The sequence below is a fragment of the Stenella coeruleoalba genome (genome assembly GCF_951394435.1).
Source record: "Stenella coeruleoalba genome assembly, chromosome: 8".
NCBI classification, from domain to species: Eukaryota; Metazoa; Chordata; class Mammalia; order Artiodactyla; family Delphinidae; genus Stenella; species Stenella coeruleoalba.
The window spans coordinates 15,961,134-15,985,859 of record NC_137154.1 but is presented as its reverse complement, the minus strand read 5'-3'; the positions used below and the strand labels follow the sequence as shown (position 1 = coordinate 15,985,859).

The 24,726-nt window shown below is 42.7% G+C and overlaps 1 protein-coding gene across 4 annotated transcripts in view; it reads left to right on the top strand.

The window, feature by feature from the left end:
• ALKBH3 (alkB homolog 3, alpha-ketoglutarate dependent dioxygenase) overlaps nt 1-24,427 on the top strand; it is a 45,491-nt gene extending 21,064 nt beyond the window's left edge. For 2 of the 4 annotated variants that reach the window (XM_079930684.1, XM_079930683.1), the window contains exons 8-10: nt 2,931-3,140; nt 19,894-19,992; nt 20,750-24,427. In XM_079930684.1, coding sequence (XP_079786810.1) covers nt 2,931-3,140; nt 19,894-19,992; nt 20,750-20,827 — 387 coding nt within the window. In that variant the 3' untranslated portion in view covers nt 20,828-24,427. Of the gene's footprint in view, nt 1-2,930; nt 3,141-4,213; nt 6,529-18,522; nt 18,607-19,893; nt 19,993-20,749 lie in introns of those variants that run through there. The other 2 variants (XM_079930686.1, XM_079930685.1) reach the window with 2 other exon arrangements.
• The last annotated feature ends 299 nt before the right edge of the window (nt 24,428-24,726 follow it).

Genomic DNA, 24,726 nt, shown 5'->3' with positions numbered 1-24,726 from the left:
CGGGATATACCTTATAAGGACATTATGCTTTCCTTTGCTGAACATCCATGTCTTTGCTTTCAAACATAGAACGTGGACTTTGAAGGGGTTCCTTATTTTCATTTTTTAAATTTATTTTTAAAATTTATTTATTTATATTTTTGGCTGCATTGGGTCTTCGTTGCCGCGTTCAGGCTTTCTCTAGTTGCGGCGAGCGGGGGCTGCTCTTCGTTGCGGTGCGCGGGCTTCTCGTTGCAGTGACTTCTCTTGTTGCGGAGCATGGGCTCTAGGCATGCGGGCTTCAGTAGTTGTGGCACACGGGCTCTAGAGCACAGGCTCAGTAGTTGTGGCTCACGGGCTCTAGAGCGCAGGCTCAGTAGTTGTGGCTCACGGGCTGTAGAACGCAGGCTCAGTAGTTGTGGCTCACGGGCTCTAGAGTGCAGGCTCAGTAGTTGTGGCTCACAGGCTCTAGAGTGCAGGCTCGGTAGTTGTGGCACATGGGCTTAGTTGCTCCACAGCATGTGGAATCCTCCCGGACCAAGGATGGAACCCATGTCCCCTGCATTGGCAGGCGGATTCTTAACCACTGTGCCACCAGGGAAGTCCTTGAAGGGCTTCTTTAAAGTGGTAGTTCTTAAAGTAGAGTCTGTAGATCCCTGGAGGAAGTCCCCGAAATTCTTTCTGGGAATCCACAAGGTCAAAGATATTTTTATGGTAATGCTAAGACTAGGTGACATTTTTCACTGTGTTGAATTTGCACTAGTGATACAAAAGTAATGGTGAATAAAATTGCCGGTGCCTTAGCATGAATCAAGACACTGCTACCAAACTGTACTGGTAATCATTGTTTTCTTTACTACCTGCACTTCCAGTAAAAACAAAAACAAGAAAAAATGCTGATTTCCTTTAAGGATGTCCCTTGATGAAGGAGTAAGCACTATTAGTTTTATTAAGTCTTGATCTTTTTTAATTGTTTGATGAAATGGAAATTATGCATAAGGCATTCCTACAAACCAAGTATGATGGTTGTCGAGGAAAAACACTTGTGTGATTGTTTAAGCTGTAAGCTGAATGAGCTACTTTTGTCATGGACCATTTTACTTGGAAGAGCAGCTGGCACACAAACTAGTTATTCAGACTTGAGTATTCAGCACACATTTTCTCAAAAATGAATGAAGTGTCACTTCCAGGAAAATAATGGACAAGATTTGTCACTAATGATAAAACTTGAAGTTTCAAGGAAATATTAGGAATTCTGGAAAAACTCATATCCACCACCTTGAGCCTGACCTCTTCCCTTTACTTAGCTTTTTCTGAAGAGATCAGTGGTTTTTTGATTTTTTGATATTGGAGATGTTTTTTTGTTATTGTATAACGAAATATGTCAGTATTAAAAGGGTCTGCATAACTCAGCCAATATTTTCCAAATGACCAATGCTTGATGTTACAGAATCATGCAAGATTAAAACATCCATTCAAAGTGCACTCTAGACCAGTGGACTTAGATGTAACAATATGAAACGTTTGTTGATATAGTTTCAGATTCCCCATTGCATCTAACCTTTAAGAAATCAGTTCAGTTGAGTTTTGGTGTAATGTCAAAGAATATTTACAATTATTTGAAAAGGCTATAAAAGATTCTTCCTTTTTCTAACTACATACCTGTGTGAAGGCAGTTTTCTTCGTATGCTTCAACAGAAACAACATATTGTAACAGATTAAATGCAGAAGCAGATATTAGAATCAACTATTAAGTCAGACATTAAAGAGATTTGCAAAACAGTGCCACTCTTCTCACCAATTTTTTGTATTGGAAAATAGTTAATTTTCATAAAATAATACGTTAACATGTAATGAGGTTATTTTTTAAATGAATTAACCAAAAATTAAAATTTTTTTTAGTCTTAATTTTTAATATGGTAACTGTTGTAGCTGTACCCCATACATACAGAAGTTCTTTGGGGCCGTCAGTAATTATTATTTTTTTGGCCGTGCCTCATGGCTTGCGGGATTGAACCTGGGCCCTCAGCAGTGAAAGCACGGAGTCCTAACCACTGGGCCTCCAGGGAATTCCCACCTCAATAATCTTTGCTAGTGGTGTGAGAACTCCTGTTCTCCAGGAAGCTCTGTAAAGCACTTGAGGTTTCCTGGAGGCAGGACATAGAGTTCTAACAAGAACCACAACCAGAGCTGTGCTCATTGTAGCCCCCAACTACAACCCAAGCTTAGAGGTCATAGCTTCCTAAAGTATGTGTGGCAAGATGCTGAGCTCCGCATACAAACAGGGGTGAACTCGGTGCTCAGCAGGCAGGGCTGTGGTCTCTGTTTAAATCTTCTGTAGAGCACAGCCATGCTATGATTCCATTCTGTAGAATGTTTTTCCCCTCTAGGTTCTGTTTTTAGGAAGTTTGCCACTCTGGAAATATTAAATACCTTTTTTAAAGAGCAGTTCTGCCATTCCTGATAAAATAGGAATGGAACAGAGGGCCACCCAGCAGGAGAGTTGTTTCACTCCTCAGGCCTCAGTCTGCATCTGCTAACTCTTGGTGGCCCGTCAGCTGTGGTGACAAACCAGGCTTACTGCTCCACACGATACCTCAGTGACTTACTGAGGTGACTGCCCTGAGTGTATTGACAGTTGCTTCTCTGCGAGTGTCATATATTTAACATGGAAAGGATGAGATGGGTGGATAGGCCTGGTCTTCATGACATTCTATACCAAATTTAGTACCTTAATAAAAGTGTAGAGGTCAGCTTGCTTCAAAATAGAAATAACAGGAGAGAATTAAACTACTCTTCTAGCCTTATGTTTATTACGTTTCCGCTGGTTTGCTTATTTCATGCCCCTGTTTATAACATGACTGATTTTGCCCTTCCTATTTTTCCACGTGGCTGCCACCTCGTGTCTTAGTGAACTGTCTCTGCCCCTTTTCTTGGCCTGTTGATTGCAGTGGCATCCTGTGCTGCTCATGCTGAAGAACCAAATTGAAGAGAACACTGGCCACACCTTCAACTCCTTGCTTTGCAATCTTTACCGAAATGAGAAGGACAGCGTGGACTGGCATAGTGATGACGAACCTTCGTTGGGGAGGTGCCCCATCATTGCTTCACTCAGTTTTGGTGCCACACGCATGTTTGAGATGAGGAAGAAGCCCCCACCAGTGAGTAGTCTATTTATTTTATGTTCCTCCTGCCATCTAATATTCTGTGAAAAAAACTGAGCTCTAAAAGGCTCCTATTTTCGGATTTAGGGGATTGGAGTATGTGTTTTGTTGATGAAACATTTTCAACTGATTGCTTACCCCATGGTTAACTTTTGACTTCCAGAGAAGCCATTCGTTCATTTACTTATGCAACAGAAACTGCCTGCCGCGTGCCACATGCTAGAGGCTTATTTGCATTGGTGGAAAGGACAGACATGGTCCCTGTCCACATGGAAACGGGGGTATACAGATACTACTAATTACTCAAGTAATTGGAATTATGATAAATGCTAGGAAGGAGGGCTTATAAAGGCAAGGTTCAAGTTAGTGGGGGCAAGGAGGCAAAGGAAGGGAGTCTCAAGGAAGATACCCCTGAAATTTTAAGTAAGTGTTCTTCATGGCAGTGTTGCCTCTCTTTTGTGAGAGAGCATCACATGCATCCTCATTGCCTTCTTAGCCTGTTCCTGAAATCCAGATGGCTCTGTAACTCTTTCAGAGAGGAAATTCAAGCCAGATTATCAGACAAGCAGTGGCTAAACTGTAGAATAACTTCAGTTGTCCAGCCCAGCTCTTACCTATATTACAAGACATTTGAGGGATACGAGGGCTGTTAGTGTTTTTAAATCAAAAAGTATAGAACTTTAGGACTAAGGTAGATAGAAGGATAGTAGAAACTCTAAGAAAAGAGCAAATCTCTACCAAATTATCTTATTTCCAGGATTTGTGGTTTTTTTCTAACCAAGGTTCCCAGTCATTTTGTTTATAACATTAAACCAGACCCAGTCAGTGTGGAAGGCCTACAAGGCTGTGTTTTGAGTATGACCTAATCCAGACCACATAATTATCAGGCAGTCAGTGCTTGTGTCTGTTCTGCATCAGATATACTTCTTTGGGCTGTTTTTCTGACACGTATCTGGGTTTCCAAGCATGGAATTCTGAAGCATATTGTGTTGTTTTGCATTTATGCCATTAAGCACCCTTCATTGGTATATTTTCTGTTGACTGGGTTTTCTTTGCTTTTGTTTGCACAGAAACTTTAGTCTGTGTTAGTGAGGGATTGTCAGTTGCCAGTGACTTACTGAGGGAACTTGCTCCCTGAGCACTTTGAATACCTTCACGGTTTCACTGGCAGGCAGCCTTCTCATGTACCAGGGAGTACCACCTGAGAAGCAAGGTATGGTTATGCTTTCGTATGTAGGCTTCCACTCAGTTAAATCCCAGGTTCACACATGTGAAGAATTCATCCTGCCCTTAGTAAGTCTCCTGTTGTATGAATAGTGGAGAAACACCACGTGTCTCATTTTAAAGTTCAGACCCTCTTCTCAAGCCAGGCATACAGAACGCAAACGTTTTGCCAGGCATGGTCCTGGGAGCTGGGGCTATAGCAATGGATAAGTAAGGTGAAGTCATCTTTCCCCTGCTGGAGCTCCTGATCTGTCCCGTGCTAGTGCTCTGCCCCCCTCCCGGAGTTATCCGTCCAGCTTTCTGATTGGAAAACAAGCTGTAGTGTGTCCAATATAATCTTTGGTGTAATCCGAGTCTCCAAGTCTTTGCTGTTATTTTCTTTGTTGCCAAGTATTTAAGTATTCAGTTACTGCTTCTCTGTACACGTACATTCACCACCACCACCATCATCCCTTTTTAAAAACATTTTTGGCCTGTTTATAGATTTTAAGCTTAAAAATTCCCAAAGCATGCTTTCTGGATAATTAATTTTGCTGTACCAGCAGTTTCCAACTATTAAGCGTTAACAGTGTTCCGGTGCCCAGAATACCACTATTCTTTTTCCCCTCTAGGCAGCTGAAGGTCTTCATTTTCTCATATAAAAACGTATTCATGGTGATCAAGAGCTATTTCTTGGTAATATAATTCAGTTATGTTATAGGTTCGTGTGTGGATGGAAAATGTAACTACCACTTAGCATTGTTTCTGAAGGCAACCATTTGGAACAAAATCTCTGTGACCATACTTACTGAAACATTGTCTTCTCAAGGCTTCTTAGAGTCTATTTTGGTGAACATGAGTGAAAGCACAGGCCGTGAAACACTGAAAATGTGGTTAAGTCCCTTTAATTGTCCACTAGTAGCAGGGGAATCTGCACTGTAACTATGGTAGCTGATTTGATGAAAATACAGATCTGATAAGTAAGAAAATTTGTCTGAAACAAAGTTGACTGAAGAAACAGATTTGGGAAGAAATATAAATGTGTCAGTATGTCAGGTTACTGACTCTAATAAGTTTTGGCTTCCAGCATAGTCTTAACTATGATTGAATTTGATGCAGTTGTGTATTCCTTCAAATCTGGCTTTTGTTTAAGATGGGGAAATTATAATCATGCATTAATGAATATAGTTTTAAAATTACTTTTTTCCTCCAGAACCCATAAAGTCCATTCTTGGATAATCAAAACCCAGGTTTGAACTTTTGGAAGGATTTCTTCAAGTTTCTTTAACAGATTTTAAAAATCATGGGCTCCACAAATCTAGCTAAACTTAAAGTGCAGAAGCCTTTCTTTGAGTTGACATCCTTGGAAATGTATCTTAGAGTACATCATCTTTATCACAGGATAATGATCCCTTTTCTGAAGGATTGAAAGGAAAAGTTTATTGCAAATCAGTCTACTTTTCTTTCTCAACTGTGGTGATAGCTTTGAGAACATGGCTCATGATTCATATTGTACAACTCAAAGTAAAAGCATAAAATAGAAAGTATAAATTAGTCTTCTGTGTGGAATTTGTAGGAGTCTTGACTTTCTGTAGCTCCTAGGAACCTGTCTCGCTATGCTGCTATAGATTGTAATTTTCATGTCTGTCATCAAGACATTTGGAGTGTGCTAGAGGTTGTGGGAGGGCATCTCTTTCAAAATCCAGTTCGTTTTAAACTATCAGAGGAGAAGAAGGTAATACCTGCTTGACTTGAGTCAAAGTTTCTCACCTAAAGCTGACATAGAGGAATCGTGAGATTGCCTGTACCTCATTCAAGTATGCAGTTTTGAGACAGAAAAGCATCTGTTTGGGGCCACTTTCAAACAGAATTAGCCTTTTTTTTTTTTTTTTTTTTTTTTTTAACATTCAAACTCCTCCACCCCTGCAGCAGCTGTTTGTTTTGCAGTCTGGCACCTTAAGTAGTAGTTCTCTATAGCTGCTGATCTTCTGAAAGCTGCCCCAGTTCCACACACTGCATTCCTAACAATTTCTCGCTGTGCTGAGATGGTAAGGAGATCTTTGTTTCCTAAGCATCAGTGCCCCTCTGGTTCATGCAGATGGCTCAGGCAGCTTCATGCATGCGTCACCCCTAGGATTAACATTCACTCCACTCCAAGATGCTGATCCTCGTTTCACTGTCCTCTGGTCCAAGTTTGTCAACTCCTGCTCATTCATTTTGATTTTAGAGTCAATTACCACTTCCTTTAATGATAATAAGGTACTTGGGGGCATAGTAGACTTGCTCTTGCATTCACCCCATCCCTTCTTTTGTTAATTCAGTTCAACCTGAATGAATAGCATCATATCCATCTTCAGGCCAATGTCAGGATACACTGTCTTAAGACAAAAATAAAGCTTTCCAAATATACCTCAGTAGACATTTTTTAGAAACTAAGAACCTTTTTTTTTTTTTGTAAATTTATTTATTTATTGGCTGCATTGGGTCTTCGTTGCTGCGCAGAGGCTTCCTCTAGTTGCAGCGAGCGGGGGATACTCCTCGTTGCGGTGCGCGGGCTTCTCACTGTGGTGGCTTCTCTTGTTGCGGAGCACAGGCTGTAGGCATGCGGGCCTCAGTAGTTGTGGCTCACGGGCTCTAGAGCGCAGGCTCAGTAGTTGTGGCGCACGGGCTTAGTTGCTCCATGGCATGTGGGTTCTTCCTGGACCAGGGCTCGAACCCATGTCCCCTGCATTGGCAGGTGAGTTCTTAACCACTGTGCCACCAGGGAAGCCCCAAGAACTTTTTTTTATTCTCCCAAGCTGGGCTCGTTAAAGCTTTTCTACGCTCGTGTCCCAAACCCAGTTGTACTTTTCAAACTGCATCGTGTCCCTGTTGTAAAGAGTAGTCTGGTCCTTTTCCCAGTATAGTTTTAATTCTATACTGAAAAACAAGCTGGAAAAGGAACTACAAAAGCCATTTGGCAGGCTGCTATTTCTCTGTCGGTTACCATAGAAACAGTGATGGCTGAGTTGGGGGGTGTGGGTATTAGATAATAGGAAGTTTGTGATGCACTGAAGGTTTGGATGCCAAAAGCCTTGTTTTCTAGAAAATTACCCGTTCGTAAGCTCTGTCCTTCAGCTGAATCCTGAAAACGTGAGGGGCTTCTATCCATCTCGAGGTGATTGAGTTGAGGCCAGTTGGACGTTTCTCTAACCGTTCCTCTCTCTAGCACTTTCTGAAGGATGTGAACTCTGTTCATATCACCAAAAGAGATGGTTGTAAAACTACTTGTAACGGTAGGGGTTCTGAGAGTTCCCAGTGCGTTTGGGTTCCTAGTACCTCCCTTGCTAATTGGTTTTTTACACACTACTGGGAAGAGTGGAGTATGAAAAGGTCAGTTTGATCATAAATACCAATATTTTTCCAGGACTGTGGAAGAAGTGAGGATATTGGAATCCAAAATAATATAAACTGACTAGCTTACATTTGAAAATTGGATGAACTGGACTGTGTAGTATTTCATGGAGTGGTGCTCAGCCAGAACCCCCGCTGCGGCTCTTCCGGGCATCCACACTTCTCATTAGTCCATCTTCTGATTACAGCATCTGTTCTGAGAAATTACAAGACCTACTTGAAAGAAATTGTTGATAACCATCATCTTTTTAATACATTCCTTAATGAAATTTAGAAAATCAGGTTTTGTTTCCTATTTACTGACGTTTGTAAAAAGCACTTATCCGCCTCATTTATACTTACTCCTTTTTTGTAAATGGGGATGATAACTGGTAGCTACTTTATGGGAGTAACAGAGAAGTTTTCCCGTGAAAGGCACTATGAAAGTCGTTGCAGTAATCAGTGAATTTTTAAGCTGTTATAAATGGTGGATGCTACGGTGACTTTTCATATGTGGAAATCGAAAAAGAAAAAGCCAACCTCCAAGTTTGCCTTGGACTGTGAATGGCATTCACTGAGGGAGTACAAAGGAGACTCTGAGAGGGTAAAGTGGCCTGTGGGTCAGGAATGGTGGCTGAGTTTTTGAGCTCCTATCTGTAGGGTCATGCAGTGGTTTGGAGAGCATAAGTGAGTGAGTGGGAAATTAATTTGTGCATGTTTAAGCAGATAAAGATAAATAGTCCTGGTAGGACCTGAATTCTCTACCGACACAAGACCTTTTGGGAGTTGGAATCATCATTTGCTTCCTTGGGGCCTTGTCTCAGGCTAGAATCCATGTCCTGACTGCCACTGGGAATAATTAATTTTTGCAGAGAGCCTCCCAGTTTCGTATTGCCACTGATAGTACTTTTCGTCTTGGGAGAACAACCTTTTCCAAAGTGATTCGTCAGGTTTCTGTGTGCCCCAATTAGGTATGGGTTCTGCTTGCAAACTTTTTTCTAAACGTTGTCTCAATGGTAGAGTTTTTTTCCCTCCACTTTGCCATACTCTAAAAAACTGTTCCTAAGCCTTCTGGTAATTTTTCCATCTTTCATAAGCCACATTTTCATGGTGGATGACTGCTTAGCTGAGGCAGAAAAGAGCTTAGTGAGTTTGAGGAAGGAGGAGAAGGCCCCACAGTGGAGCAGAGTGAGCAAGCGAGCAGAGTAGCAAGTGATGAGATAGGAGGAGTGGGGCAGGGCCAGATCACGCTGAGACTCCTGAGCCTCAGGAAGGAGCGGATTTTATTTTAAGTACATCAAGAAGCTATTGAAATGTTTTAAGCAGAAGAGTGACATGTTCCGATTGAAATTTTACAAGGTCAGTTGCTACTGCGTGGAGCTCGGGCTAGATAGGAGCAAGAGTGGAAGCCAGGAGACCAATTAGGAGGTTGTTATACTTCCTGGGACCAAGGCAGAGAAGAAGGGAGGTGGACAGCTTTAACGACAGGAGCTCAGAGGAGCAGGTATTTTTAAGAGAGGCATGGGAATAATGGTCTGAAAGTGTTAATAAGGAGTATCCCCTGACTCTGTAGATATGAGAGACGTGATCAGCTTCCACAGGAGAGAGAGTTTCAGGGAATTTGAAATCTTCTGGAGAGACCTAGTTCTTGATTAGGACAAGGAAGTAGAGGGAACCTTCAGAGCACATGAGGTTGCGGATCTAGGGGGGTGTTTGCTCATCATTGAATGAGAATTCCAGCGGACACAGTGGAAGGGCGCAGGGGTGGGTGTGGGAGATTATGTCTGATCAGGTTATGTCCCGGAATGGTTTGGGAATGAATGTTCTGATTTAATGGATGACTGGAGAACCCTGCACTTTTGCTGGTGACTGGGGTCAGCTGAATGTCAGGCTTCGTGGAATTTGTTCTGTACGCTCTTTGAGGAAGGAGAGTGTTTATTTCTGGTGCTACAGTGTTGAGTGGAAGCTCTTTCAAAATAGCAGTTCCTGTAAGTTGCATTGCTTGGAAACATTATATCACCAAGAATGGCATCTTCATTACATTAAGGCACATTCAGTGTGGCTAGAATGACCGTAACAGTCAGTGTAAAGCCAAGCTTGTTTTTGCTTAAATTCAGTAACTTCTGACCCACACCCCACCACTGATACTATATCAACAACAAATCTGAACAACAAACACTGTCAGCAGGTGTTTCACTGTAAACTGCATTTGCCTTTTACAATCACTGGGTTCGCCCGGTATAGGATGATTGATTGCACGTGCCAGTCCCTCGTACTTAGTAGTCTCACTCACCTCGCTAGAACCTTCCATGCCAAATCCATGTCAAAAGTCAGGAAAAGAGTTTGATAAAAACCCAAAGATTTGTGTGTGGCAAGCGAGTTCAAAGCTGTTTTTGAACAGATAACCTCGGTCATTTCAAATCTTTGCTTTTCCAGTTAGCCTCTTCCTTTAGCAGATCTTATTTCAGAAACAGCTGCTTCTTTTTCTAAAGTAATGTTTTCCAGATTGATATCGAGGATGCCATCTTTGCAAGCGTGGTTTGAGTCAGCAGACTAACTGTAGAGATGACTTTGTGAGGTCCTAGCTTTATTCTGTCTCCATAATTTCCGTAACTAATATGTTTTGTTTATGTCAGATTTAAAAGATACATTACCACTATGAACAAAAAGTCCAGCTGTGTTCTTACATCAGTGCTGTAGGAACAACTTTTCTGTCCAAATATAGCTGCAAGCTTTGATGATCGATGAAGCTGTCTAGAAGCCAGCCAGGTTCTCAAGGGCAGAGCAACACCACAATTTGATTGGGAAAACAAGCTGGAAAGAAATGATTAAAAAAGAGGAGAGGGGAACATTTTGGCATGGCCATAAGTTGGGAGGTAGGGTAAGTAAAGGGACACTTGGCTCCAGCAGGCTAAGTGGCTGTAGCACATGCTGGCATTTAGTTTTCAAATATCATTTCAGTCTGCAAAAAAGCCTTGACCATCCTTGTCAAGCAGCTCTACCATGTATCTGATTCTTGGGCTGGAGAGCTAGGGAAATTCCTATTCTATCTCTTACCATCTTGAGAAAACCCTTTGCTTGATTCTGCAGGCACTCTAACATCTTGGTTTTTTCTTGATTTTGAAGCACGGATTCTGGGATAAGTTGTCTCTATCTGCAGTTTCCCTTTCCTACAACTTAACTTACTTTTGGAACACCTGCTCTCTAGCTCCATCCCACCACAGTGCTAATATACTATACCACTGTCCTAAAGAGCGAATACTCTGGCCTTTTCTCAATCATCATTCTCCTCTTCTTTGTAACGTTGGTCACCAGTGTCCAGCACCTCTCTGCCTGAAACTTAGCCATCTCTTAGCTGCCTTTTCTTTCTCTTAATTGGCTTCTGAAATATTGTATTATCTTAGCTATTCTCACACTTTTCTCATTGCTACTTCTCTGACTCCTTTGAGGTTTTTTTCCCTTTACACCCCTTAAATATGGATATTCAAGGTTGTCTTCGATTCTGTTATCTTTGTCTACATTACTTTTTAGGAAAGTATGAGCTAGCAGTAGATTGTAAATGCTGTATAGGCAAGGTTGACTTCTGTCTTGTTTATCATTACGTCCCAGCCTTTAGCAGTGTGTGTGTGTGTGTGTGTGTGTGTGTGTGTGTGTGTGTATTTTATTTAAAAATAAAATAAAATAAAAAGGTTGTTTCTGTATTTTTATATTTTTATTTTGTTCTTTGTGTTTTTGTGGTACGTGGGCCTCTCACTGCTGCGGCCCCTCCCGCCGCAGAGCACAGGCCCCGGACGCACAGGCCCAGCGGCCACGGCTCACGGCCCAGCCGCTCCACGGCACGCGGGATCCTCCCGGACCGGGGCACGAACCCGCGTCCCCTGCATCGGCAGGCGGACCCTCAACCACTGCGCCTTTAGCAGATCTTATTTGGGAAGCCCTGTTTCCGTATTTTTAGTGGGAGACTGCTGATTTGGACTCAGGTGGTGGCAGTGGGGAAGAACAAAGTGAATGAATTTGAGGTATGTTCTGGAGGGTGAACCAGGTTTCTGGCTTGAGCAGTTGGTGGATGGAGGTGCTGTTTACTCAGAGGGAGAAGGAGCAGGGGGTTTTGCTTTTTATTTTGCTCTTATTTAGGGAGGGTCTGTAGAGGGAATCCAGAGTTCCTTCTTCTACATGGTATGTTCGAGATACTTGAGACTTCCAAATGTAAAGTAGGACATTGTCTATGAAGTCTGGGCTTCACATGACAGGTCTGTGCTAGAGGTGTCATTTGGAAATTGTCAGGATAACAACAGCAATAACAACAGTAAAGGGATGGTGAGCAATAACAAGTGTATAGTACCGACTCTGTGCCTGGCTTTGTTCTAAGTGCTTTACATGCAGCCTCCAGTAATCTTGTCAGGTTGATAGTGCTGTTATCCCCATGGTACAGGTGAGGTGGCTGAGGCACCGTGTTCTGTCGCTTGCTCCACATTGCACAGACAACTATTTGTTGAACTGAATTGAAACTAATAATCTAGATGATATGTAAAGCTATGGAATTGCACCATTATCAATTCAGGGCAAAAGAAGAGAGAAAGAGGCACAGAGAGCCAAGATTGAGCTCACTGCTTTCATCACTTTGTTTTCCAACTCAAAAGTCTTTATTTGCTCCTACTGGAACAAATCGTAAATGTAAACTCCTCAGCCAGACTGTCAAATCTTTACATAATCTATGCCCCACCGACTTTGGTGTCTCACTGTTCCCTGTGTGATTGCACTATTCTGCTGAACTATCTCTTTGCTCCTTAGGCATGCTCTCCACCTTCTCATTAACTTAAGTCTTCTCCAGGCTTCAAGGGACCACTGTAGCCTCGAAGCCTTTCCTGATGCCTCCAATGAAGAAACTAATAATAGTTAGTGTATGTCGGGTGCTTCTTGTGAGTTTGGGAAATGAGAAACAGGTAGAGGGCTTCTACTTTGTTTTGTTTGACCTTTCTGCTCGTGTTTTGTTTTTATAAGCATCTTCTTAGTAAGAAGATGGAAAAATTTCTAGTAAGTAGCTCACCTAGGAGATCAGAGATGACTTGGAAAACCAAATGTCTCACTGTTGACTAAGATCATTAATTTGGAAGCATATTTTGCGTCCATGGCCTTTTCTGATTGCGTTGGGATCACTGAGATTAAGAATATGATACTTGAAGCAGCATATCTGTCCTGAGCTTTGTTTCAGGCACTACCATGTGGAATGGCAAAGGGGCATCAAAGAAGCCTGGCAGATAACGTGTGGCCTTGCTTGGGAGCTTACATACGATGATAAGACATGGGCATAAAAGAAGGAGTCATGTGAGGGGTCCACCAGCGGCTCAGTTGGGTAGCTCTTAAGCGGAAACTGGTCCTCAGACTTGTTTTGTTTATATACTTCCCAGGGTTTTTAAAGAAACTGAGTTAGTTGCCAAAATTTATAACTCAGGAGATTTCATATAAAAATCCCGTTATCAGTTTCCCTGGAAAACCCGGAAGGTCGGGCAACTCCAGGGGAACAGTGAGGGAGCTGCAGAGCGGCTCCCACCTGTGTGCGGCCCTGTGCTCTCCACTTCTCCTGGTCCCCGCTCCCCACTGGGTTGTGCCTGGCCCATGCCCCTTGTTCATGCTGCTTGCTGATGTTTGTGACCCTTACAGTGTAGTCGGGGTGCCATATAATTCAGATAGGAAATAGTTACAGGATGTCAGAAGAAAGAGAGAGAACTTTGGAGAGCACAGCACGGTGGAGAAAATACAGGCTTTAGAGCCAGGCAGATCTAAGTTCAAATACTTGCCTACATGCCTCTAGCCAGCCTTTTGCCTTAGCCTTTTGCCTCCAGCTTCCTTTGCTTATAATACAAAGGAGAGTATCATGTCCCTTACAGGCTTGTGGTGAGAATTAGCAGTACTGGGTGCAAATGGTCCCTAACATGCCTGGTACTTGAGCAGCGTACACCATGGTTGATCATGTCCAGAAAGCCTAGCAGGATGCCTTGGTTTAAGTACCTGGAAATTGTTATGAAAAGACACTTGGGGCAGGAAAGTGGGGAGCCAACTCTCGGTGGATTAAAGAGTTAAATCTAAAAAGTATACTTTTTTTTTAACTGAAAGGAATTGCAGTTGTATATTTAAGTTTCTTGAAGACGGGAAAAAACCATGAAGGAGAGCCAAAGAAAGATCAGTAGAGTTGACTGTAAAAATTTTTGAGCTATTCTGTGTTAAATATCATAAATGCAGTTAAAACGCAAATAGCAAATGAGAAAAATATTTATAGAAAGTATAACAAAGGGAAAATATCTTACTGTACATGGTTACAGATCAATAAGAAAAACATTAACACCCCATAGAACGACGGACAAAAGACACGAACAGAGTTTACAGTAGAAGCAATGCAAACAGCAAATAGCCATGTGAAAAAACGGTGGACTTGGTTAGTAATTAAAGAACTCTAGGTTTGAAGAATGAATTGCCATTTTTCCCTAATTTTTTTTGCCAGTTGATAATGTTCCAGTACCGGTGATGCGCTCAGAAGGCAGATGCTGTCACATTTTCTTGCTGGAATTATAAATTGCCACAGCCTTCTTAAAGCAGTTTGATGTATAAATCAAAGTGCCTTCAAGTTCATACCCTTAGATCCAGTTATTCCACTTTAAAGAATATATCCTAGAAATATATTCAGAGATGTTTAGTCCAAGATCTACTTGCAGTAGGTTTTTCTTTCCTTTCTTTTTTTTTTTTTTAGAGTGTTACCGGTATATTAAAATCTCTGTTTCCAACCATGTGTACCTAACTGCTATGTCCTTAGCACTAGCGTAGTGCCTAACATACGTAGGTGGTCAAAAAATAATTTGTGAGTTTAAAGGAGGAAGGATGTGTTCATACAAAGGAATATTATACAGCCATATTTTTAAAATACAGTACATCTAAGATGTAGAAAATGCTCACAATACAATGTTAAAAATGAGTGCACGATTGTATGTGTAGAATATTCCCTGTGTATGTGTTGTATGAATTCTGGATGACGGGATTAAAGGTGATTTCTATATTTTCTTGGTGCTTTTCCTCAGTCATTCAGGACATATTTATTGATATGTGTGTTAGGCATTGAGTGTATTTCAAAAGGGAAAGACAGCATAGCCCTCCCCTCATGGAGTTTATTATCAGAGATCAAGAAGGCAGACATTGAACAGGTAATTACAAGTGTGTCAGTTACTCTAGTGAACTTATGTTACTTTTATAGTAGGAAAAAAAACTATGCCAATGATGATTTTCAAGCACTGATGTTCGTATTGGCTTGGCCAAAAGGTTCGTTCGTTTTTTTCCATAAGATGGCTCTAGTAGCGCTTAGTTGTCTTTAACCTCATTTGAAACAATTTTGTTAGATTGTATTGTGACAGCTGTCATGTCAGTGTGCATTAAAAATAAATCAAAATTGGTGAATTTTTGTGTAGCCATTTTAATATTAATGATGGGGGAAAGCAACATTTTCAGCATATTATGCTTTATTATTTTAAGAAAGATAAAAACACAACTGAAACACAAAAAAATATTCATGCAGTGTATGGAGAAGGTGCTGTGACTGATCGAACGTGTCAAAAGTGGTTTTCGAAGTTTCATGCTGGAGATTTCTTGCTGGACGATGCTCCACAGTTGGGTAGACCAGTTGAAGTTAATAGCGATCAAATCGAGATGTTAATTGAGAACAATCAACATTATACCATGTGGGAGATAGCCGACATACTCAAAATATCCAAATCAAGCATTGAAAATCATTTGCACCAGCTTGGTTATGTACATCGCTTCGATGTTTGGGTTCCACATAAGTTAAGCGAAAAAAACCCTGACCGTATTTCCGCGTGCAATTCTCTACTTAAACATATGGAAATGTTCCATTTTTAAAATAAATTGTGATGGGCAGTGAAAAGTGGATACTGTACAATAATGTGGAACAGAAGAGATCGTGGGGTGAGCAAAATGAACCCCTGCCAACCACACCAAAGGCTGGTCCAAAGGTGATGTTGTGTATATGGTGGGATTGGAAGGGAGTCCTCTATTATGAGCTCCCCAGAAAACCAAGTGATTAATTCCAACAAATACTGCTCCCAGTTAGACCAACTGAAAGCAGCACTTGACGAAAAGTGTCCAGAATTAGTCAACAGAGAACGCATAATCTTCCATCAAGATAGTGCAAGACCACATGTTTCTTTGATGACCAGGCGAAAACTGTTACAGCTTGGCTAGGAAGTTCTGATTCATCTGCTGTATTCATCAGACATTGCACCTTCAGATTTCCATTTATTTCGGTCTTTACAAAATTCTCTTAATGGAAAAAATTTCAATTCCCTGGAAGACTGTAAAAGGCACCTGCAACAGTTCTTTGCCCAAAAAGATTAAAAGTTTTGGGAAGATGGAATTATGAAGTTGCCTGGAAAATGGCAGAAGGTAGTGGAACAAAAGGTTGAATACGTTGTTCAATAAAGTTCTTGGTGAAAATGAAAAGTGTCTTTTATTTTTACTTAAAAACCAAAGGAACTTTTTGGCCAACGCTATAATTTCTAAGACACCTTTTTTAGGACAAGAAAGGCGCAATTACATGAAAAATCTACATAGATCTCATGCAGTGTGACGTTTCCTTTCCAGTGAAAAGAAAAATGTTTAGATTTCTTATCTGTTGGGTGGTTTGTAATGATATAACAATATACACCCAGGCTTTTTTTTTTCCTAAATAGCATTTTTAAAAAAATTATTTATTTGGCTGTGCCGGGTCTTAGTTGTGGCACGCGGGATTTTTATTTGCGGCGTGTGGGCTCCTAGTTGCGGCATGTCGCATCTAGTTCCCTGACCAGGGATTGAACCCTAGCCCCTTGCATTGGGAGTGCGGAGTCTTAACCACTGGACCACCAAGGAAGTCCCTAAATAACATTTTTCTAAAAGAAACTGAATAGGCTGAGATCTTGGTGAAAGTTATGGAACTTTGGAAAACCCCAGTATTCACTGGAAATTATAATTATGCATTCAGATGAATTGGCTCTGGTTGAGGAGGGAGTGAGAATGTTAACATTAATATAAAAAAAATTTTTTTTGCTTTTTCCATCTACTTGTGAGGTTTCAAGTGTGTGGAAAACCAAGAATATCAACAGCAAAACCCACCCTGTAGACCGACTGTGACCCTAAAAGTTTCTTTTATCTGGGATCAGGAATGGAAAATTTTATCCTAAGCCATGGCTTTTTAATGGGTGTGTTTTGTTTTGTTTTGAAGAAAGACCTGAGTAAATCAAAAGGGTTACAGAGCAGTGTTTGGGTAACTTAACCATGCTTAATGTCCGTGAGTGCATTCCTCTAAACAGTCTGAACTGTGCTTCCACTGTCGCTTATCCATTTATCAACTGAGCCCTTATGCTGAGCCTCATGAGCTCCTCTGGCCTTTTACCTGCTTCCTCAGTGGAAAAAGTCTCTGTGTATCTTGGTTAAGTTAAAGCGTGGCTCTTTGGTCTGTTGCTGCTCTGGTCTCGGGAAGGAAGTATTCGTGAGCTCTGTGTTGCCTTGATAGAATCCCCTGCCCTCCCTTCTGTCTCCTTCTGTGAATTGGGAATGTACTTCCTAAGCCAAGGGTGTTGGAAGGAACGAATAACAAGCAGCAAAGTAGTGACATCACCTCTCGCTGTAAGTGTCCTGGTATCACTGTCTCCTTCAGGGACTGATGAGAGTAGCCCCCTGCCAAGTGAAGGCTCACCCTCTTTTGCCCTTTGGTACAACTAATGGTTATACTGGATGTAATGTGTTTCAAACCAACCTGAGGCTTTCTCTCATTTGAAAACCTCAGATCTTAGCAATAGTGAGGGAAATGTGGCTCTGTTGACCATCACTTTCCGTCCATGCTGATGTTTCCCTCTTGCATTTGGAATTCTCTTTCACTTGCTGGGTCTACTCCTGCTTCATGTTTCCAGGTAGAGTTACAGTGCTCCCCTCTTCTCTTCCACTGGCCTTAGCGCTCCCTCCTCCCCAATAATGTTTTTTTTTTTTCATGTTTGGAAAACTGTAAGTAGTTCCATTCATTTGGAGCACAGCGTGCCCGTGAGAGAGATGTAGGAGCTGAAACTAAAGAGAAGGAGCATGCAAGTCATCAGGAGCCTTGGGTGCCAAGCTAATGGATTTGAACTTCATCCTGAAACCTTTGGGATGTCATTAAAGTATTTTAAGCAAGGGAGAGGAATTCTGAGATCAAATTTGCATTTTATTACAGTGGCTTTGGCAGAGCAACACTGGATGAGAAAATGCTGGCTCTTAACTTTTCTAACTTCTCCAAATTACTCCTTACACGTGCTCCCTGGTCTCACAGACCTGTGTACACAGGATGGGGCTTGGTTTCTTGGCCTCTGGGCTGTTGCATATACAATTCCTTCTTCCTAGAACATGCTTTTCCTCCGTAGTGTATTTTTTTTCTTTTTTTAAATTGAAGTGTAGTTGAGGTACAGTGTTATCCCAATAATGTTTTAATGTTCTAAGAGATCTTCATCTCAGGATTCTCTTCCTGTTGTGTTAAGTGTCTTTCCTGTCCACTGCACTCTCCTGTCTTAGTGTCTGTGCTTGGTTTATAGATTAAGGCCCCGTTGTACTTCTGGAGTATATAGAGGGCAGCAACAGTTCTGTTTCTAGCTGTGTTGAACCTTGATCTGGTAACTGACTTTACAGCCTAAATCAAGGAGCCTTGAACCCTCTGATTTCATGAACGATGCACTCCCTTCTGTTATCTTTTCTTCAGTAGAACATACATCTCCTCTGTCTGGAATACTTTTTTCAGAGAGCAACCTTTTGCTTTTCTGAGATGGAGCTGGGCTACCTGAGGACAGGGTCACCTTCCCACTGGTTGGCTGAGGGGTCAGAGGTAAATGTTTTGGTGCTTACTTATTACTGGAAGGCAAAAGGTGGCAGACACAAAATCAGTCACTGAGACCAAAAGTTATTTCAAACATTGTGTATATCTTCTGCTTATAAAGTTATGACAGTGCTTGACAAAGTCACTGCCAAGGGCTGGGGGCGGGAACCTAGACTGTTTATGGAAGTTCATTTTGTTTTGATTTTGATTTTCCTGGGAGAAATCATTGTAAACAGTTACATTCTCAGAAGCACCCCTACGATAATAAACATAAACACAGCATTGCAGTGAAATTAATCCTGTAGTAACCCAAATGTAATCTCATGCGTTGGAAGTGAAGCAGATGAATGGACGAATCTGCCCGGAATGGAGGTGAAGAAGTCAGGAAACTTGGGTCTGTCCCTGTCTCAGTTCTTGACATGCTCTTTGTTGCTCTGAGCAAGGAAGTTGTTTAATGTGCCCCTGTGACAGCGGTGGAGGAGGAGTGACACCACCTGTTGGCCATATTGCAGCCCACCCTGGGAGGCTTCATTATGGTGTTGGACGTGAATTGACTTTGAGCTCTGGAAGAAAGGGGCAATGTAAATACAGGCATTTGTATCCTAGGTGCTCCGGAGTTGCAATCCATTCTCAAAGGCTTACACAGCCAGTCTCAGTTTAGCAACACTGTTCTGGTCACAGCAGAGCTCCCTTCTTTGAGAAAATCTTATTGTTGACTGTTCTGGAAAGAAACAAGAATATATCTCCAAAATACCAAAATAGCTATCGGAAGAGTTGTGACTAGTTTTAACATAGGTACCAATTAGTGAATTAGCATAAATTATGAGAAGGGGGTCAAAACTCATCACACCATGTCTTGTTTGAAAGCCTATTCTCCTAACACTATGTCAAAACACAGGGCACAGAATAAGGCAGATGTAAAGAATTATTGTATACATGACTTTGAATTCCTTCATAGGCCAGAATGTGCTTTTCTGCATTTTGAATGCTGATAATACTAATACTAATAGCTGTTATGCTGTACCTAATACGTACCAGTCTGCAAGTAATTCTCACATATGTAAGTTGAGGCTCACAGCAGCCCTGTGTGGCAGGTACTCTCGTCATCCTCATTTTACAAGTGAGTAAATTCAGGAACAGAGAGGTGAAGTAACCTGCCTAAGGCCAGTCAGCACCAAGTGACAGAGCCAGTCTGGCTGAGTGGAGGCGGGCATCTCTTCGACCAGTGTCATGTTCTGTTGCAGCATCTTGATCACACAAGCAAAAAAAATCAGTGCAATGAATGCTGTTTTCTAGGAAGAGAATGGGGACTACACATATGTGGACAGAGTGAAGTTACCCTTGGCTCACGGAACCTTGTTACTCATGGAAGGAGCCACCCAAGCAGACTGGCAGGTGAGAACATGCAAGTAACATGGATTTGCTGTCATGTAGAGGCTGTTTCCTGACTGGCTTGCGGTTATTAATTTCTGTATTAGACTTGGTGAAAAGCAAGTGGCTTTTATAATGAGCAAGAGGCAATAAACTGACATCATTTCCAAGGGGTTTTGATTGTACTGACAGTCAAAATGGCCCTCTACAGCAGCGGTGTCCACTAGAAATTCCTGTGAGGATGGAAATACTCTGTATCTGTGTAGCCCAATGTGGTAGCCACTATACACATGACTGTTGATCTCTTGAGATATGGCTAGTGTGCTGAAGAACTGAATTTTTAATTAATTTAGAGCTTCAGGCAGCCAGTGGCTAGCATATGGGGCTGCACAGCTCCATAGCTTAGGCCAGGCCATTTTTAAGGTGTGCAAATTAAGAACACTTAGCATGAGAGGGGAATCTCATGCCTGTCTGTGATCTCAGCCATTTATCTGTTTTCTTTTGAGCTTTGGAAAAATGGCAGGAGGCTGAGAGGAAGAGCAACACTTAGAAAAAATGAAACTGTCTCCCTGTGAGGGTGCTGACATATCACAGTGAGGGTGGTGGTAGAGATTTGTTTCAGAGAAGGAGACCTTTCTCCACAAGACTTAAAAGAGCTATTGCTGCTTATTGACGGGAGATAAAATTGAAACATGTCTATGTCCTCATAAATAAGTTTTAAATTGCTTTGGAATAAAAGTGTAAGTGTGTGTATGTCAGAGTTATTCATATTTCCATTTAGCATCGAGTGCCCAAGGAGTACCATTCTAGAGAACCAAGAATAAACTTGACCTTTCGGACAGTTTATCCTGACCCTTGAGGGGCGCACTGGTGATGTGAGGTCTTGGAGAGGGAAGCTGTGCTGAGACTGAGCAAACCTTCCACCATGAAGAAACTTCCGGAGACTGGTCCAGCTGCTCTCATGGTGTGGCTGTTTGGAAGATGTGGATGGGATTTGCTTCCCAGCTTGGAGTCCTATTAAACGACAGCCTACAGTTCATGTTTGTAATATGTTTACTGTGGGAACAGTAATTCCTAATCATGTTTTGAAATCACATATTTTCTTTAGGCAAGTTAAAAACTGCTGTGGCTGTGTTCACAGATGATTTTGTCCATAAGCAGTTATTTTTCTGCCCTCTCCCGCTTCATTTGAAGAAATATGAATGTACCTTGCCTCCGGGGTAAATCCACACATGTTTGTTCCTTGTGCCTTCAGCAAAGTGGAGATACAAACATGAGTCAGTGACTCTGGAGCCTTGCGTAGGCAGACAGCTGCTAAAACCCAAACAGAGCTTTGTTGAAGTCTGCCTTGACTCCTGAACATCTTGGCTTGTGTGCTATTGTAATGCAAAGCTGCATATTCTGGGAGCACTTTATTTAACTGAGTCTCCTTGCCTGTCCATCTTCCCAGGATATGCTCAGACAGGTTACAGGCCTCTGAATAAAGAGCAGAGGTGGTATTCTCCAGTGCATCTCCAAGTAGCCACCTGGACTACTTGAAATACAAGAGAAAACTGTCCCCTCAGAGGGAGGAAGAATTGAGTGATGTCATGAGACATTTCGGCTGAAGAGCAGCAAATGCCCTGCTAGTGGCAGCTGTTCTACATAGATTATTTCCCCCTGGAGAATGACTTGAGTCATTTAAACCCTAGCCAGATAGGAGCGGGAGCAGTCCTACAGGGAACAGACTCAGTTACCTAAGAGTCCTGTTCACTTTAGATTTCAGTAGCCCTATGACTAAGGCTTTCTTCTGACTCAGTGTTTTCTTCTACACATGTTCCCGAGATGAAAGCCTTAGTCTCTGATGTCACCAGGCTTCCCAAAGCAGACAGAGCGACTGCCCCTTGTTGCATCATAAAAGCACGTGTCTTCCTGACCCCTTGACTTAGGAGCCGCATGCCAATTCCAAACCAAGGCAGGGAAAACTGGAGAGAAAGAGAACAGATTTAAATGGATGAAAGTAGGGCGAGAGAGTTGGAGTTTCCCTTAGCTCCCTGTGGGGAAAATTTACCGAGCCTTCTTGCTTTTGATCTTGTTTCCATTCTGTGCTGTAAGATTGATGATCTCCATGATCACAATAAAATGCCAAAGGCTGGGCAGGCTTTTCCCCAGAAGGCAGATGAATGCCATGCCTGGCCAGGCGCTGTTCTCTGACAAGCTCTGTAGCTTCTTGAACCAGAGTCTCTTAAATGTTGTTGCCTGTGTGTTGTTCCTTTCTCTAAGAAATGCTAAATGCTTTATGAAATCTGAACATCGTACTGACTGAGCCTTCCTGTGAGGGAGGTACAAATCACCATAACTATAAAATGAAACCTACTCAATCCCTAGCTTTCCTCCAATTCAAACAAACACAACCTGGCCAGGGTGGTGCAGCCAGCTTTGGCTATGAGCTGGCTGCATGACCTGGGGAAATTCCTCTTCTGTTCCCACAAGTGACAGGGCTGGCAGATGACTCCAGGTCTTAACCACATCCCTCCTGACCCGGGGTCATGCTCTCCCCTCGCATCAGCTCCGATTTCACCTCTTCCCTCATCACTGCCATGTCTGTCAGGGAAACTAACTCCTATTCTTCAGCAGACAGTCTGGACCACCACCTGGGTTTCTTCACCTGAGAGCAGCAGTCTTAGGTTTTGTTTCTTGCTGTCAAATGCCGGAACTGCCATTCTTTCTACCACTAAGATAATGTCTCTTCTGAAATGTCAAGTAGGTACTTGCCATAGAATAAAAGTACAGGGTTAGGACCGGACAGGAATTCCAGACCCCAGCAAAGGAGGCCCATGCTCAGTGACTGCACCAACCTGTTGCTGTGTTTTACTGGTGGTAGATCTTAACTAGGAGTTAAGGGCGAAGCTATTTTTGCCAACATTACTTGTAAAGCAGCGGGAGCAAATATAACGGCTGTCGCATGAAGAAAAACAGGTCTAGCTTTTTAGTTGCCCGTTTTTTGAGCTTTAATAACCTGCCAGAACAATTTAAGAACCGTCCTAGGAGCTTTTCATACATAATTCCTAATCCTCCCGGAAGCCCTGCCAAAACAAAATGCTGTTCCCACTGTAGGGACGAGGCAGCTGAGCCTCCAGGAGGCGAAGTCATTTCCTAGGACCTGTGAACGGCAGAACCAGCACATACAGCACCGGCTAATGCCTAGACTGTGCTTTTCCCTCTGCCATGCAGGATTTAGGCAGAATAGTGGGCACCCCCAGGCCCATGAGCCTCAGGGCTTGCTCATGCAGAGCGGGCAACCCAAGCTCACCCTAGTGCCCTGCTGGCCAGGCTGACTGCCAGGCCACTCTGTTTGTCCCCTGGCTTTCCTGTGAACCAGTGCAGGTATCTGCACCTCATCTCTCCTTAATCAACATGAGCATCTCCTAGTCAGAAACTCTGCTGCCAACTGGACTAGAACTGTCCAGTTTACTGGGTGGGGGAAGCTCATTTTGGGGGGACACAGTCCAATTTATGACAAATTAGACAAATTCTCATCTAACCTTCCTGGCAAGTGACTGAGACCATGTTTCCTGACCATATCCAAGCCAACTTTCAGAGGTAGACAGGTGGTCCCTTCCTCCCCTCACTCTTACCTGTGAGTACATTTGGGGACCCTGATGCCCAGACTCAGCGTCAGGCTTGCTCACGATGCTTACCAACACCACGACTCCGACCAGCAGACAGCCCGAGAAGCAGGGTAAGCTCTGCACACTAACAACATGTTGACAACAGGCACCTTGCCTCAAAGCATGGGTCGGAGCAGTCTGACACAACATCAGCTTGTATCCTCAGTCTACAGCTAACCACTAACTCACATGGCATCGCTGATTCCTAATAAGTTTGGGTCACAGCCCATAAACCTGCCGTTTTCCTGTGACGCTCCCTCCCTGCTGCCTCCATGGCTGGTATGACCTGCCCTCGCGAGTGGCAGGTCTGTCGGGACCTGGTCAGTAAGTGGCACTGCCTCCTGAATTGTGTCATGGCAACCCCAGAAGAGTTCAGTGGGCACTGCAGTGAGCAGAGCGCTCCAGCTGGGCAGCTTCAGAGGAAGCCCTGACACGTGGGTCCCTGCCCTGCTGGGAATAGTTCTTCCTTGAGTTCTGGCAGCTTTCACTTGGCTGCAGAATATCTAAGACCCACTTTGCCTTTTCTGGTCATAAACACTTGTAGTGTTGAATCTGAAGTCTTGATTGCTTTATGTTCTTAACCATGCCTTTGAAAAAGCTGAATGTTTCCATAGTGATGCATTCTGTTTGTTTAAATCTTTACATATATGTGGTTCCACCCACGCTCTCCTCAGAGGGATTTAGTTCACAACTGTCTCCTTACCCCCTCCCAGCTTCCCTTTGCAAGGAACCCCAGTATGAGACCCCTGTCAGTTTTGTGCTGCTGGAATCCATTCTTAGATATGATGACTCCTGTGTCTCGGGGTCAGCAGGGAAATTATTTTGATGTTTACTAATGAGGGTGGAACACAGGCTAATGGTGCCTTTTCCAGCTGGCTTAGTACTGCTGTGATAAATCAGAAAAGCCTTCCCCAGCCTGTGACCAGAGCCCCATGCTGGGCTGGGCTTTCAGCTGGGCACGTAGGAAAACAGGATAAATTAGGTAGTATTTTTGTAGCTAATGTTACCCAAAAGATCGTTTTCTCAGATGAGCCAACTTGGAGATGACCAAGGCATGTGTGACACTGTTATCATTACAGTTATTTGAATGCTATCACTTCCCCTCCAT